The sequence below is a fragment of the Lontra canadensis genome, unplaced genomic scaffold, assembly GCF_010015895.1.
Source record: "Lontra canadensis isolate GAN:19392208 unplaced genomic scaffold, GSC_riverotter_1.0 scaffold180, whole genome shotgun sequence".
NCBI lineage: Eukaryota > Metazoa > Chordata > Mammalia > Carnivora > Mustelidae > Lontra > Lontra canadensis.
The window spans coordinates 1834769-1848341 of record NW_022631174.1 but is presented as its reverse complement, the minus strand read 5'-3'; the positions used below and the strand labels follow the sequence as shown (position 1 = coordinate 1848341).

The window sequence follows — 13573 nt, the reverse complement described above, 5'->3', positions numbered from 1 at the left end:
CGTGGCTAGTGAGCTGGCTTCCTCAGCGTGTAAGCCAAGGTCAGCAGGCAAGGGATGGGCCTGCTCCAAGAGCCGAGCTCTGCTGCCTTCAGGCCTACCTAGAGAACCTCCCCAGCGCAGGAGGCCATGACTGGCTTTGCTGCCAGGCCACTTCATCCCCAGGAGTGCTCTCCTGCTTGGGATGTCCAGACACAATAGGCAGATGGAAGGCAAGGAAACTGAAGCCAACAAAAGCTGCCTCAAATTCACAGAGCGAGGACTGAACGAGAGATCTTTAAAGAATCAATACTTACTGTTAAGGAAGTGAAAGTCATGCACATCCCACCAAAGCCATTCAGAGCCAGGGAAACGAAGATGAGCACGGAGAGGGCTGTAAGGAAACGGAAAGCTCATCATCGGGGAACCACAGCTGAGCTTCCGGAAGTCGAGGGCCTGGCCCAGTGCCTCGCAGGGAGCAAGCAGAATGGATGACAAGCCATCTGGGGTTAGTGATGGACACCTGGGGAGCTGGAACAGTCTCTTCCTCGCCACCATCCTCTTGCCTATTTTACAGAGCCTGGGTTCCTGCGGAAGGTGTAGCCCCATCCCCCTTTCTCCACTAACCTTAGCAGCAAGCCACAGGCCTAAAGAAGCTGCCTTCTCCGAAAACAAAAATACAGGTGCTCAAAAATTAGTGGATGAGCCTGGCCAAGATTTTGGCAAACCTCAAGTGCTATTTTGGTGTTTGTTCTGAAAGTTCTTGAAGCAATGGCTCTACCTGAACAGGGCTGGGGACCAGCTGGATTCTAAGCCATCATTTTTTTCTTTTTAAGTAAGCACTACGCCCAACGTGGGGCTCGAACTCATGACCCGAGATCAAGGGTTGCATGCTCTTCCAACTGAGCCAGCCAGGTGCCCCAACTTCTAACCCATCTTTATAGTGCTGGCCTGGGCTGCCTCAGGGGACTCAGCTCCCAAGTTATGCGCACATCCCTCAGCTGGCCTGGTTCTAGAACTCAGGTTGGCATCAGGGAGGGCATCGGGGCCTAGCCTAGCCTGGTGATGGGATGGGAGTATTGCACACCCCAGGAGCTTCTCTTAGACGTCTGTCTGGAGTGACCACTGTCTTACCCAGTCCCCCATTTAAGACAAGTGACAGGGTGAAGGCTAACAGGCATCCCCTCTGACTTGAGCAGTGAGCCCCAGGCCTGGCATGGCTACAGCAAGCGGGTCTGCGAGCACCTCTGGGCACTCTCCCCCCAGTCCCTGACCAAAGGGTAGAGGAAAAGCATACTCACAGTTCGGGTTACTTGCTCCATAGGCAATCAGCAAGCAGGAGACAGCAAAGCAGGCACTAAAAACAAGGAGAAATAATACATTATTTATTATTACTGTTGTTATTAATGGTGTTCTTAGGAAGTATTTACTATGGGTCAGATGCTTCCAGAGAATTTGCATACATTCTCTCGTTTAACAGTTCTGAGGAGTACAACTGGCTCCATTTTACTGATGAAGAAAATAAAACAAAGAAAGAAAAATCCAGGAATGCCTGGGTGGCTCGGCTGGTTGAGCTGCTGCCTTCAGCTCAGGTCATGATCCCAGGGTCTTGGGATCAAGTCCCGCATGGGGCTTCTTGCTCAGCGGGGAGCCGTCTTCTCTCTCTGCCTCTGCCTGCCGCTCTGCCTGCTTGTGTTCTCTCTCTCTCTCTCTCTCTCTCACAAATAAATAAATAAATAAAATCTTTAAAAAAAAAAAAAAAAAGGAAAGAAAGAAAGAAAGAAAAAACCACACATTCTCACAAAGTCTCATAGCCAGCAGCTGTCTAAGCTAGAATTCAGGGCCCAAAGGCAGATCTGATGAACACCACACTACACTATCCCCTCCCATCCTCAGACTGGAGAGGCCGGGGTTTTGAAGTGAGTGGGCACGCCCCGTTCCCCCGGTTCCTACGCCCGCTCTGCAGAGGAGCGGCAGTACCTCACCGAGCATGAGGGAGCTGAGCGGCAGCTTCTGAATCCTGTCTGCTTAGCTCCAACCTGGGGACCAAGGCCTCTTATGCTCCAAAGAATGAATGAGACTGATCCTCCACCCGTTCCCTTCGCGGGAAGGGAACAGAGCTCACCCATTGCAAACCACAGCTCTGTAGATGATCATTTCCAGTGGGACTGGTCACGGGAGGGCTGTGGGCTGAGAGGACCCACTGCTTGGTGGACTAACCCTGAGTCTGGCGGACTGGAGCTTTATAGGCCAGGGGCATGCACCTCAGGAAGTGCAAACCAGTGTTCTTAATGACAAGCAACCAAGCAGGCCCCAGGGACCCGAGCCTTTCTTATGCAATACTAGCACACAGGAAGGACCATAGGACCTACTGATTTGGTGGCAGAATGGAGAGGAGCCCCACTCTAGGTGGGCATTTAGGGAGCTGACAGTGCGGCTGACAGCAGGGACCAGGATTCTCCACAGTGGGGATCTCAGCCCAGGAGTCCCACCTGCCCGCCCCCAGCCCCTGCACTGACCTGCCCAGCAGCCTGAGCTTCCTTGGGCCATATTTGTCCATGACGATACCTAGAGGCAGGGTGATGGCACTGAGCAGGAAGGAGCCTACGGTGAACGCCAAGTTGAGCATCTCATCTTGGGCCTGGCAGCTAAGCCAGCCATTCATCCAGCTGATATCCTCGGATTCCTGCTCCGGCTCTGCTGTGCCCCCCACTGTGCCGTTGGTGACAGTATCTGTATGTGTAGAGGGAGGGAAACTTGATCACAGGGTTGAGGCAGGGATTCCCAAAGATCAGAGGGGCAGCTGCACATTCAGACCCCACTGGAAATGTTAGGTCTGGCTCTGGCTACCCCGGGCAGGCTTGACTGACTGTGCATCTGGCCCCAGCCCCTTGGAGCAGTAACGCAGAGGCCCTTATCTTTTGTAGAGGTTGCAAACCTTCTGGAGACTCCAATAAAGGAATCTATGCTCTTCCTCCTCCGAAAATGCACACAAAGTCTTGCCCACAGTTTCAGGGGTTTCCCGTGTCCCTTGAGGCACGCATGAGCCCCAGCTTGAGATTCCCATTCGAGAGTAACCTACATCAGAGAAGACTAGGACTTAGGACCCAGCCTAGGCTGTGGGGTCACCGGTCAGCTGGAAATCTCAGCAGCTCTGTCTGTGGAAACAGGCTGCGGCCAGTCTATCAGGGCTCCACCCTAGACCACCTGAGAGGGACAAGCTGCTGGGGTCACTGCAATGCCCTGGTTCTCCTCGGTCAACCAAGGGGAAGAGCAAAACCCCTTGGAGAAGTTTTTTGTTTTTGTTTGTTTGTTTTTTTTTAATAGTCCTAAGTCATTAGCTTTCACTTGTTAAGGTCCACCTTTCTTACTTTCCCTGCTGGGGTCATGTTTTGTTGTCCCCTGAGGCCACACCTGTGCTACCTGCAGTCTCGGCCCTAATCGTCCCTCCAAAGTCCACCCAGCCAGGAGAGGAGAGGGCGAGACATAGGGAGGAAGAAGTGCTGCGGCAGCTGCAGGCAGGAGGGTGGAGCACAGGCCGGAAGGCGGCAGAGGAAGCCTCTCCTCTCGGGGGGCCCAGCTAGTTAAAGATGCTGACTAATCCTTCCAGAGAGGAGCAGCCTCTGATTAGATGCGAGGTCACACTGGGAGAGGCGAGGAAACACCTCTCTACTGATAACTGCCCACCTCCAGATTGCGGCCCTCTGGCGCCAGGGCCGTAAAGCTGAGGTCGGCAAAGGCCTGCCCAGGCCTCCCAGGGCTGCCCCAAGGTCATGGAGAAGGATGCACTTAGGATGAATCATGCTGTGTATGCCAGCTTCTCACCAACAGCGCCTGCTGGGGGCACATCGACTGAGGGGGAGGGGCCAGAATCTGGCCTCTGGGTTTCAATTTTGGTACCTCTACTTCCTACTTGGATAACCTTGGAAAAATGACTTAATATCATTCTACCTGTTTCTTTATTTGCAAAATGGCACAATACGGTAGTTGTATCTACCTCCTAGAGTCGGGGGGAAGATACATGTGGAACTCCGGACAACACTTTAGAGCTTACACGGACATAGAGAGTGCTCGATAAACAACAGCTATGAGCTGCTATTATTATCACTATTATGGGAGGCCTGGGATGGTGTAACTGGCCAGCGGTGGAGCTGGACAAAGGCACTGGGCGCAGGCTCCCACAACGGTGTGTGTGTACCATGACTTTGTGTCTCATCTCCCATTGGGCTGGCGGCCCATGTCTCCAGCACCTCACCCAGGTCCTGGGGTGCAGCAGGTGTTTACCAAATGAATGAAAACGATGGGAGTACTGCAGTCAGATGGGAGTACCGCGGCCAAGAGGATACAGACAAAAGAAAGGAAATAGTATGTATGAAACCAAGGAGAAGACAGAGGGGATTTAAGGAGATGAAAAGCACAAGGTCAACCTTCTGAAACTACAGAAATGAAACCTAACAAGCCAGATTCTCTCCCCACCGCCAAACCCTGCCCCTCTGTCTCCTCAGAGAGGCCCCACTACGCTGACAGCACAAACACATGACCAGCAGGATCATCTGAGTCCATGAGCATCCAGGTCAGAAGCCCCGCATGCACTGCCCTAGCCGGGGCCCGGAGCTGCTCGTCCGTGGTGGCATAGCTTCTGCAAAGGCGGCGCTGCCTCCGAGGCTGGCGCTGGTTTCAGTGGACGGCTTGCGGCCAGCAGCAACAGGAACTGCACGTGAAGTGGGAGGACAGGGCCTCCACACCACAATGGCCATTTCCCGGTTGGTGTGCAGATACGAGCAAAGCAGCATACAGCTGTCACAGAGGGAACGGGTGGAGAAGGCGCCTCGGGGTCTGGGATCACTGGCTTGCGAACCCTGATTGTGGCCGCTCAGGGTCTGGGACCGCACTACAGAACACAGGAGAACTCAGGGCTTGGAGGACTCTGGGTCCGCGGCTGTAAGCAGAGACAGCCAGAGCTAGACAGGTAGCCAACAGAGCCAGGAAGCACTGTCTCTGAGTAGAGGCCCCAGGGTGCCTGCCCCCGGTTTTCCCAGAGCTGGACCCATAAACCCAAGACTGTACTTGCCACAAGAGAGAAGATAAATCCCAAGGCAATATACTCAAGGCAGTCTCCCTGCCTTGCTGTAAGTGGGGATGGTGGTGGAAACATCTTGAATTTAAAAAGAACTAGACAGGGGCGCTCCTAAGGAGGAGTGGAGGGAAGGATATCTGTCCCCATCTTTTTTTTTCCCCCTAAAGACTTTATTTATTTATTTGACAGACAGAAAGAATGCAAAAGCAGGGGGGGCAGCAGAGGCAGAAGCAGGCTCCCCACTGAGCAGGAAGCCCAATGCAGGGCTCCACCCTAAAGCCCTGGGATCAGGACCTGAGTGGAAGGCAAATGCTCAACCTACTGAGCCACCCAGGCATCCCTGTCCCCCATCTTTCATCCTGGAGCCACTACACACAGGAAAAGAGACTTACACACTTTGGGTCACCAGCTTTAACTCCTTTTTTTTTTTTTTTTTTTATTTGTCAGATAGGGCGAGCACAAGCAGGGGGAGCAGCAGGCAGAGGGAGAAACAGGTTCCCCACTCCCAGCAACCTCTCGATGAGCAAGAAGCCCTAAGCAGGACTCGATCCCAGGACCCTGAGCCAAACGAAGGCGGACGTTCAGCGGACTGAGCCACCCAGGCATCTCCAGCTCTCTCTCTTTAAAAAAAATCCCTGCCAACTGGGCTGCCTGACCCTTGCACTCCTGCCTCTAGGCAATGATGTCCAGCAACAGATAAGCCCAGGATAGGGAGTCTCAGTGGCCTCTCTTGTCTGCCCGTAAAGCAATGCAAGAGAGTCCCTTGCTCCCAGAGGAGACTAAGTCTTTGGTGAGCCCAGCTTTGTTGGCAGTAAACAGCCCACATGAATAATCACAGATCCGACAGATGCCCAAACACAGACACACCCAGGCTGTTCCGCTCCCTCTGCTCCCACCTGGGCCACTGTGGGCCAGAAGAGACACAAACAGATAAGCACCAAAGAAGTGTCAAGCCCCAGGGTGCCCCTCCGCTCCCAGCCTAGCCTGTTCCGCACCTCACCTGCACCTGTTTATCAAACAGATGCCTCTCAGTTGGGCGGCCAGAGTGGCCTGGCCCAGTCCGGCCGGGGAAGGTGAACCAAGAGGACAGGCAAGGAATTGGTGTGGCCAGAGTGTGCCGAATCACTGTGAGGCTCCTGAGGGGCCGGGAAGAGAGAACAATGCCTGCACTGTTCAGCCCTCCTTACAGCAGAGTAACACACAATCTGTACACTGAAAGCAGGGGACAAAAGGGGGTGCTATGACCCCACTTGGGCTCCCCTGGCCTCCCTGGGTCAAGGAAGGGGTTCCCCCCACCCCAGACAAACAAAGGGAACGGCTGCATGATGCTTAAAGGAACAAGGGGGCACTGGGCTGGAGGCTCCTCGAATTCCTGAGCAGGTCCCTTCTCTGACTGCTTACTGCCTGCCCCCACACCCGGGATGCAGGCCCCTAGACCTCCCTGCTGATGGTCCCTGCCCCAGGATCTCCTGTCACTTTCCTAAATCCTTAGTCTATCCGGCAACAGGAAGCAGTATCTCAGTCCAACAGGGGGATGTAGATGAGAGGTCAGCCTCAGATGCAGAGCAAACACAAGGCAGGACACAGACAGTCAGAGGGCCATCCTGGGTAGGCCAGAGCCTAGCCTCTACTTGTGGCCGTGTGTGCTGGCCGCTTACTGAGTGGCCTTCGTTCCATGTTGCTTGGTGCTCTCACTCCCCGCCCACCGTCCACAACAGGACACCGGAGGCTTTGGAGCAGTCATGGTGCTTGTCTGACGTCTCATAGACAGCACCTTATGGAGAAGCTGGACCTGAGTCCAGGCTGCTGGACCTCAGAGTTCCTGGTTTTAGCCTCTAGGCTGTGCTGATGCTATACTACCTGGGTCCAAGGCTTTCCAAGAGAATATGCTGAAGGGACAGAGACAGCACAGACAGCCCCAGGTGGCCCTTAATGACACCCAGTGTGAATGGGACTGACCCTAAGATCCTCCCTGAGAGTCAGCCCAAGCTGGACAGAATCTTGATGCAACACCACGAAGGCAAGTGGGGCCCACGGGTGTGGGAGAGGGAAAGTGGGTCATGAAATGGGAAGAAGAAAGGCAAGGTTGGGAGGAAAGGCTGAGGGGTCCAGCTCCTTTCTCTGACACACTGTGAGGTCATGGACACCAGCATTCAGACCTTCTCATCCGTTGCTACAGAATGTTTGTTTTTTTTAAATCCCAAAGAAAGCGGGGTGGAAAGGGGAGTAGGGGGAGCGGTGGGGGGGAGTGGAAACAGTCACATTCACAGCAATACAAGTCAAAGGGTGGGCTTTCAAAAGCTATTAAAAGCCAGCAGCCTAGGGGCACCTGGGTGGCTCAGTGGGTTAAAGCCTCAGCCTTTGGCTCTGGTCGTGATCCCAGGGTTCTGGGATCGAGCTCCGCATCAGGCTCTCTGCTCAGCGGGGAAAGCCTGCTTCCTCCTCTCTCTCTGCCTGCCTCTCTGCCTACCTGTGATCCCTGTCTGTCAAATAAATAAATAAAATCTTAAAAAAAAAAAAAAAAAAAAAAAAAGCCAGCAGCCTTTGCGCGAGGAGGAGACCATTAAAAGAGGGCCTCCAAGCAGCAGGGAAGGTCTCCTGCCAACCTCTGCCACCTCGGCCCACCTGCGGGGCCCCAGGCCCATCTCTGCTTCCCTGGTGGACGGCGGCCCCTCTGCCCTCTCAGGGCCCGGGGGACCAGCTTCCTGCTTTGTTTCATGAGGGGTACAGCTCCACTGCCACCACAGGCAGCGAGACTTGGGTCTGCCTTGGTGTCCGTGAATGAGCTAGACCGTGACTTCCTTGGGCAGAGACCGCAACTCCCGCCCATGCCCCATGCCCAGTTTGTGGCAATACGGCAATAATTCCTTAGAGTCTAACACATGAATCCAATTGTCGCCCTCCTATGCCCCTGTCACTTCTTCCTGCCTTGAGAATAAAATAATCCAACTTCCCCAGGTGGCCTCCTAGGCCCTGTGGGCCCTGGCCATCTCCCACCTCTTCTTGCCCCACTCCTCTCCCGACTCACCCCTCATTGCCCTCCCCGCTTCCCCCTGAACCTCAGAGAAGCCCTCCCACCCAAGTTGAACTGGATCCCCACTGCCGTTCTCCTTCCTGGCCCCCTGCTCTCACTGCAGTCCGGACCTCCACTTGGAAGCATATGGTCTGTGGGTTTGATGCTGGTGGACTACGGACTCCCTGAGGGCCAGGACTGCTCTGCACCCCCCAGCACAACACCTCAATGCTTACTGGACATGTGGGTTAGATGAAGAGGAGATTAACAGCCCCCTAACCTGACCCTGTCCAAGCGGGCCATCAGATGACTGAGAAAATGAAGAAAGAGGTCAAGAGTGGGGAGGTATGGCAGTCATCCCGAGGCCAAAAGGACACGGGTCTGGGAAAGCCCTGGACTTCCTGGGCTAGGAAGCCAGACAGCAGCCCAACCACACCAGGGGGGCTGGGGAGGCAAAGCCCAAATGCTGGGCACGGGTCCTTAACAATCTCATGTGGTGAGAAAGGCAAAAAGAGCTGAGAGGCAGCAGAGAAACAGGCTCACTCCTTCTCCCACCTCACCACACTGCAACCCAACACCATGTGTCTGGGGCCAGATTCTGGCTGGCGTCCCAAGAATGAGTTCTGAGAACGTTTCAACAGGTTTAGGCAAATTTTCTTGAGAGAAAAACCCAAAAGCCAAGGTCCTATAAGTGACAAAAAGCTGACAAATTGGCATCTCAAGCAGCGGCAGACCAGTCAGCTTTTCACAAGTCTAACATAATAAACTCCATAAATGGCCCCGCTGCTTCTCGGCAAGTCAGCCATCCACCAAGTTTAAACATATTAGGCCTAAACGGAAACCTTGACCCTATATGCTCCAGGCACTCCCAGGGAGGCAAGGCCTGGAGGAGACTCCTGGCTCCAAAAGGTGACAGGCTACTTGGGACTCCAAGAATCGAGAAGCAGGGAGGCCAGAGAGATAAGCTGTGTGGAATCAGCGGGGCTGCCCGTCCAGGATGCTGGGTCAGCAGGCTTTCCAGGTAGTCAGAAAAAAAACAAAATCAAAGGCAGGGGCAAAGGCACGGGATAAGAAGTTGATGTTCAACTGCCACCCTGACCCTTCACCTTCACTTTGGTTTATAGGAGGGACGGGGTCGAGCCTCTTACCGGCTTCAACACCAGCTCAGCATTGTGTTGGCAGTCTCTGCAACTCCTCCCACTTTAAATGGAGGAAGAAGCCAAGGTCGAGGCAGGAATGAAGTGACCGGCCCCAGTGCTACCAGTACCATAAAATACATTAAGTCAGTGGACAAGCTCAGAAAAGAAACCTAGAATCTGGCCTTCTACAGTAGGATCCTTTCCCTCCCACACTCCCCCCCCAAAAAATCAACCACAACAGTCCCTCAGTTTGGATGAGACGCTAAAAGCTTCACCTGGAAATGAGGTTTCTCCCTGTTTTTAGGAAAGACCCTCGGTGCAGCCTGAAAGAATCCATCAAAGAGGGAGGCAGGAAGGGTCATGATCTAAAACGGAGGAAAGAGGGAGGGAGAGGAGGAGCCAAACACTCCAACCTGCTCTTTCCAGAGTCCTTAATCTGCTAACATCTCTTGGGCAAAGCAGAAAGCTTGTTCAAGGAACAAGGTCTGAGTGACTCTCCCATCTCCCTAGATTTCTTGCTGATGTGCGGAAAAGTCTGCCAAGAACCCTTAGGCTATTAGGAAATATTTCTGAGTAGCTAAAGGCTAAAGGTTATAAATTATATACTCTCTACCCTTCCCCAGGTGACCTCGGCGTCCCCTTCGTTTCTCCTGCTCCTAACCTGCCCAGCAAAGCTTCCTTAGAAACTGAAACACTCAGAAATCTCCTGGGACTACCAAGAAAGGGAAACAAGGACTCTACATGGGGTTATAGGTAGCATGAGCTGGTCCAAAGCTTTCTCTTCCCCCCAATTTAGAACGCTAACAAGAAAAGGCATGCCAGTGCTGTGATTCAGAGGGTCAAACTCTACCCATCTCCCTCTAAGGGGACTCGTGCAGGAGCTGGCTAACAAAGGCAATGGGAAGAGACATTACGGAGTTCAGCTATTAGGTAGCCACTGCTGGGGATAGCAGAGGGCAGAGGGAAACATTTCTTATCAAGGTTACCTAGGAAAGGGGTAGGAGGGTAGAGGTGGAGAGGCACTTGGGTCTCACTGTTCAGCTGAATCTACTAATCTACAACAATTAGGAGCCTTGGATGGGGTCAGGGGGCTGTGAAGGTAGGAGTGGGGGTTAGATTTCTTATAGACAAGCATCCTCAGCCTGCATTCAGCAAAACCAATGGTGTGGCAAAGAGAGACAACAGAACAAGTGTTATTTCCCTAAATACCCCCTTTGCCTCCCTCCACAATGGCAGGCAGATAGAAGGCCACTGGGATGTTCTCACAGCCTGTGGGAGGAAATGTCCTTTGGAAAATCATAAAGCAGCAAAAAATAGACAAGAAATTGTAGCTGACATGCCCTTAAGAGACTCCATAATGGCCTGACTAAAACATCTAGATTCCAGATGAAGCTTCAGTGGGGTGGAGGCCAAGCCACTTCCTCTCTCTTTCTGCACCCCAGCCACTGAGTCAGGAGTTCCTCTTTCTCACAGTCAGGCAGCAACGTATTTAGTGCAAGGCAAGTGATGTGCTATGCACTGGAAGGAGAGGAGTCCAGCAATGTTCCTTAAGGCGGGAGGAAGAACACCCTGGACTTAGGGGGGTTCTGGCTCTACCGCAGTCCTTGGGCAAGCCAGAAGATGGGCCTGGGCCTCGGTTTCTTCATCCACAAAACAGCCAATGACATGTACCCAGCAGAGAGGGCTGAGCGAGGATCAAACGGGGCTTCTGCTAAACCGGGAGGTGTTGCGCACCGAGGTAGTACTGCTGGCCGATCTTTCACTCCCGTCTCGCCCTCTCCCAAAGCTCCCACTCCGGGAACCACCCCCAGCCTGAGCCGCCCGTCTCACCTGGCTCAGTACACAGGTACGAGTAAAAGCCCTCCGACTTGAGCATGATGAGCAGCGAGCCCCAGCCCAGGAGGACTGCCGAGAAGAGGAGGTTTTCCAGCACGGCTGTGCAGGCCATCCACCAGCGGCGCCGATGGGCTGTGGCTAGGGTGGGCGCCATGGCGCGGTGCAGAGGCCCGGCTCCGGCTTCGGCTCCGGTTCGGCGGCCACCTGCACACAGACCTCGGCGTCAGCGCCCGGCGCTGCCCAGCCTGTGCGGCCAACCCGGGCCGCTGCCGCAGCGCGCGGGGCTTGTCACCGCTCCGCGGCCCAGGCGGTAGGGGCGCGCGGCGAAGGAAGCCCCAGCCGGGCCTGGGTCCTGGGCCAGCCAGTCTGCAGCTGGCTCGTGCGTCCGCCCTCAGCTCCCGGACAGCGGCCCCGGCCCGGCGGGGAGACCTCTCCCTCGGCGGGTTCCGAGGTAACCTGAGGCAGGGAAACAAGGAGAGACTAAGACATGCTCAGGGGCGTGGAATTAATCGGGCTCTCCGCAGGTCTGACACAGCTTGGGGACCGGCAGGAGAGGCACCTTACGTCCGGATACCTGGGCAGAGCCATACCTGGGGGGCTGCCACTCCCTGGGACCCTGACAGAAGCCCTCCCGCCCGCACTGGAGACCCTTCCTCAGAGCTCGTTCCTTCAACCACAAGATCAGCGAACGGCGTCCGGAACGGCCCGCCCCCGACCCGCTCATTGGCCTGACGGCTAGAAACTGCGGAGCCATTGGCCGCTGTCTAGGTCGCTAGGCGCTGCGGCCACGCGAACCCCGCATGGGAAAGGCGAAGCCGGTTCAAACCGGCGGCGCGAGCCACCTGCGCGACCCCCAACCAGGGGTGTTTCTTCGGCATTAAGGCTGTTCCCATGGAAGCGGACCCCCGTCTCGCCATCTCCTAGCTGCCTCCTCTTTTCGTCATCTCTTCCCTGGCGGCTCCTCATCGGTCACATGTTGTCTCCCTGCACCCCTATTCGAGCGCCTTCTGTCCTCCTAGCACCTATGCCCAGGACCTAGATCCCAAAATCCAGCTCACCAGGCTCCCAGCAGCGTGTGTCGGGCCCGGCCGGCTCCTTTTCTGTCTCCTTTTATTCCAGCGCTTTTATTCCAACCCAAGATGAAAACACTGCCGCACGCTGATTGGCTGAATCGGGGCTGGAAACAAGCATTGACCAATCAGAAGCCACCCGCCCGCCCAGCGGCGAGCAGAAGCCGGTTCCGGCCGGACTCCGAGACAAACAAGAGAGCTGGGGGGGCCGGGGGCAGCGGCGGGTCCTACCTCTCTTCTGCTGCTTTTAACTGGAGTCACAGCCGGGCTGGGAATCCCTGGGGGCATTGCCCCAACGACTCTCAGAACCTCACTCTGAAGCCCTACCTGGGTCAGCCTCCCCCGGTCGATGATCCAGTAACCCCCGGACTGCGTGCCTGTCTCCCTCTCACACCCAGCTGGGGCTTCTGCACTCCATTCTTCTCCGGCCCGCTTGTGGAGTCCCCAGCTTCCCTCTGACCTGGGCATCATGTCCCGATGCTCTGGCTCCGTGTGGGTCGTTCCGCTCCCGCCGCCTCCGCTGCTTCTCCCACACAACGCTGCCATCCCCGGCTGCCTCGGGCTTTGCGTTCTGATTCCTCGTTCGCCTGTCCCCAGTGTCCTCCATCCAGGCGCTGTCTGCTCATCCCGGATCCCCGGACCCCTGCCCAGGCGTGGTGTGCCTCTTCCCTGCTCTGCTGATTTCACGGACTCTCTCTCCTGGGTGCCATTTGCCCGGTCCCTGGAAGATGGCCTTGGGGGATTCGTAGGTGGGAGTTTGGGGCTTGTCTGTACCCTAGGACGGTCTGCTCCCATCAAGACCGCCCCCCCCCCCCGCCTCCTGCTGTCCTTGGTCCCCTTGTGGATCCTTACTCAAAGTTGACCATCCAATCTCCATTGTCTTGCACCACCTCCACCCGCTTACGTCCCATTCCTGGACGTCAACTTCAGGGGCCCTCTCTGCTTGGTGACGCGGCGGGCAGTGCCTCTGGGAGAGCGCGTGGAGTCGGGAGGGCTCGGTACCCAATGTGATCAGAGAGCTGGACCTGCCCCCAGGACGGCTTGGGCAGCGGGATAGAGCCCGGGCACTGGGGAGGTTCGGCAGCCCAGCTGCGTATCCCCGATCAGAGTGGCTAGCCCGATCTTACTAGACCCTCGGTCTACCCCAGATTCAGCTAGGTCTCCCTGGCACGCTCTGGGAGCTGGCTTCTTCCAGGACTCTGGGAGCCTCAGCAGCCTCCTGTCTCACGTCCCCGCATCCAAGTGCGCCCCCTGCCGCCGTGAACCCGCTACTGGCAACCTTGCTTACACCTCGCCCGGCGCTGTGGGCTTGGGGGATCCTGGCTGGTTACTTATTCTGTTACCCACCCTGCAGAATCTCACCCACTCACTTGGGACTGCCACTTGATAAACTTCAGTCCCCCACCACCACCTCCTTAGAGCCAGAGGAACGTTTCCAGGCAGCTGTTCCATACACATCTCT

At 55.5% G+C, this 13573-nt stretch overlaps 1 protein-coding gene across 4 annotated transcripts in view; it reads right to left on the bottom strand.

The window, feature by feature from the left end:
• Positions 1-12227, bottom strand: part of SLC43A2 (solute carrier family 43 member 2) — a 39156-nt gene extending 26929 nt beyond the window's left edge. For 2 of the 4 annotated variants that reach the window (XM_032846739.1, XM_032846740.1), the window contains exons 1-5: positions 12100-12218; positions 11036-11245; positions 2496-2709; positions 1278-1333; positions 294-370 (exon numbers count right to left, since the gene is read on the bottom strand). In XM_032846739.1, the coding sequence (XP_032702630.1) occupies positions 294-370; positions 1278-1333; positions 2496-2709; positions 11036-11195 (507 nt within the window). In that variant the 5' untranslated portion in view covers positions 11196-11245; positions 12100-12218. Of the gene's footprint in view, positions 1-293; positions 371-1277; positions 1334-2495; positions 2710-11035; positions 11251-11636; positions 11897-12099 lie in introns of those variants that run through there. The other 2 variants (XM_032846736.1, XM_032846737.1) reach the window with 2 other exon arrangements.
• Positions 12228-13573: the final 1346 nt, after the last annotated feature.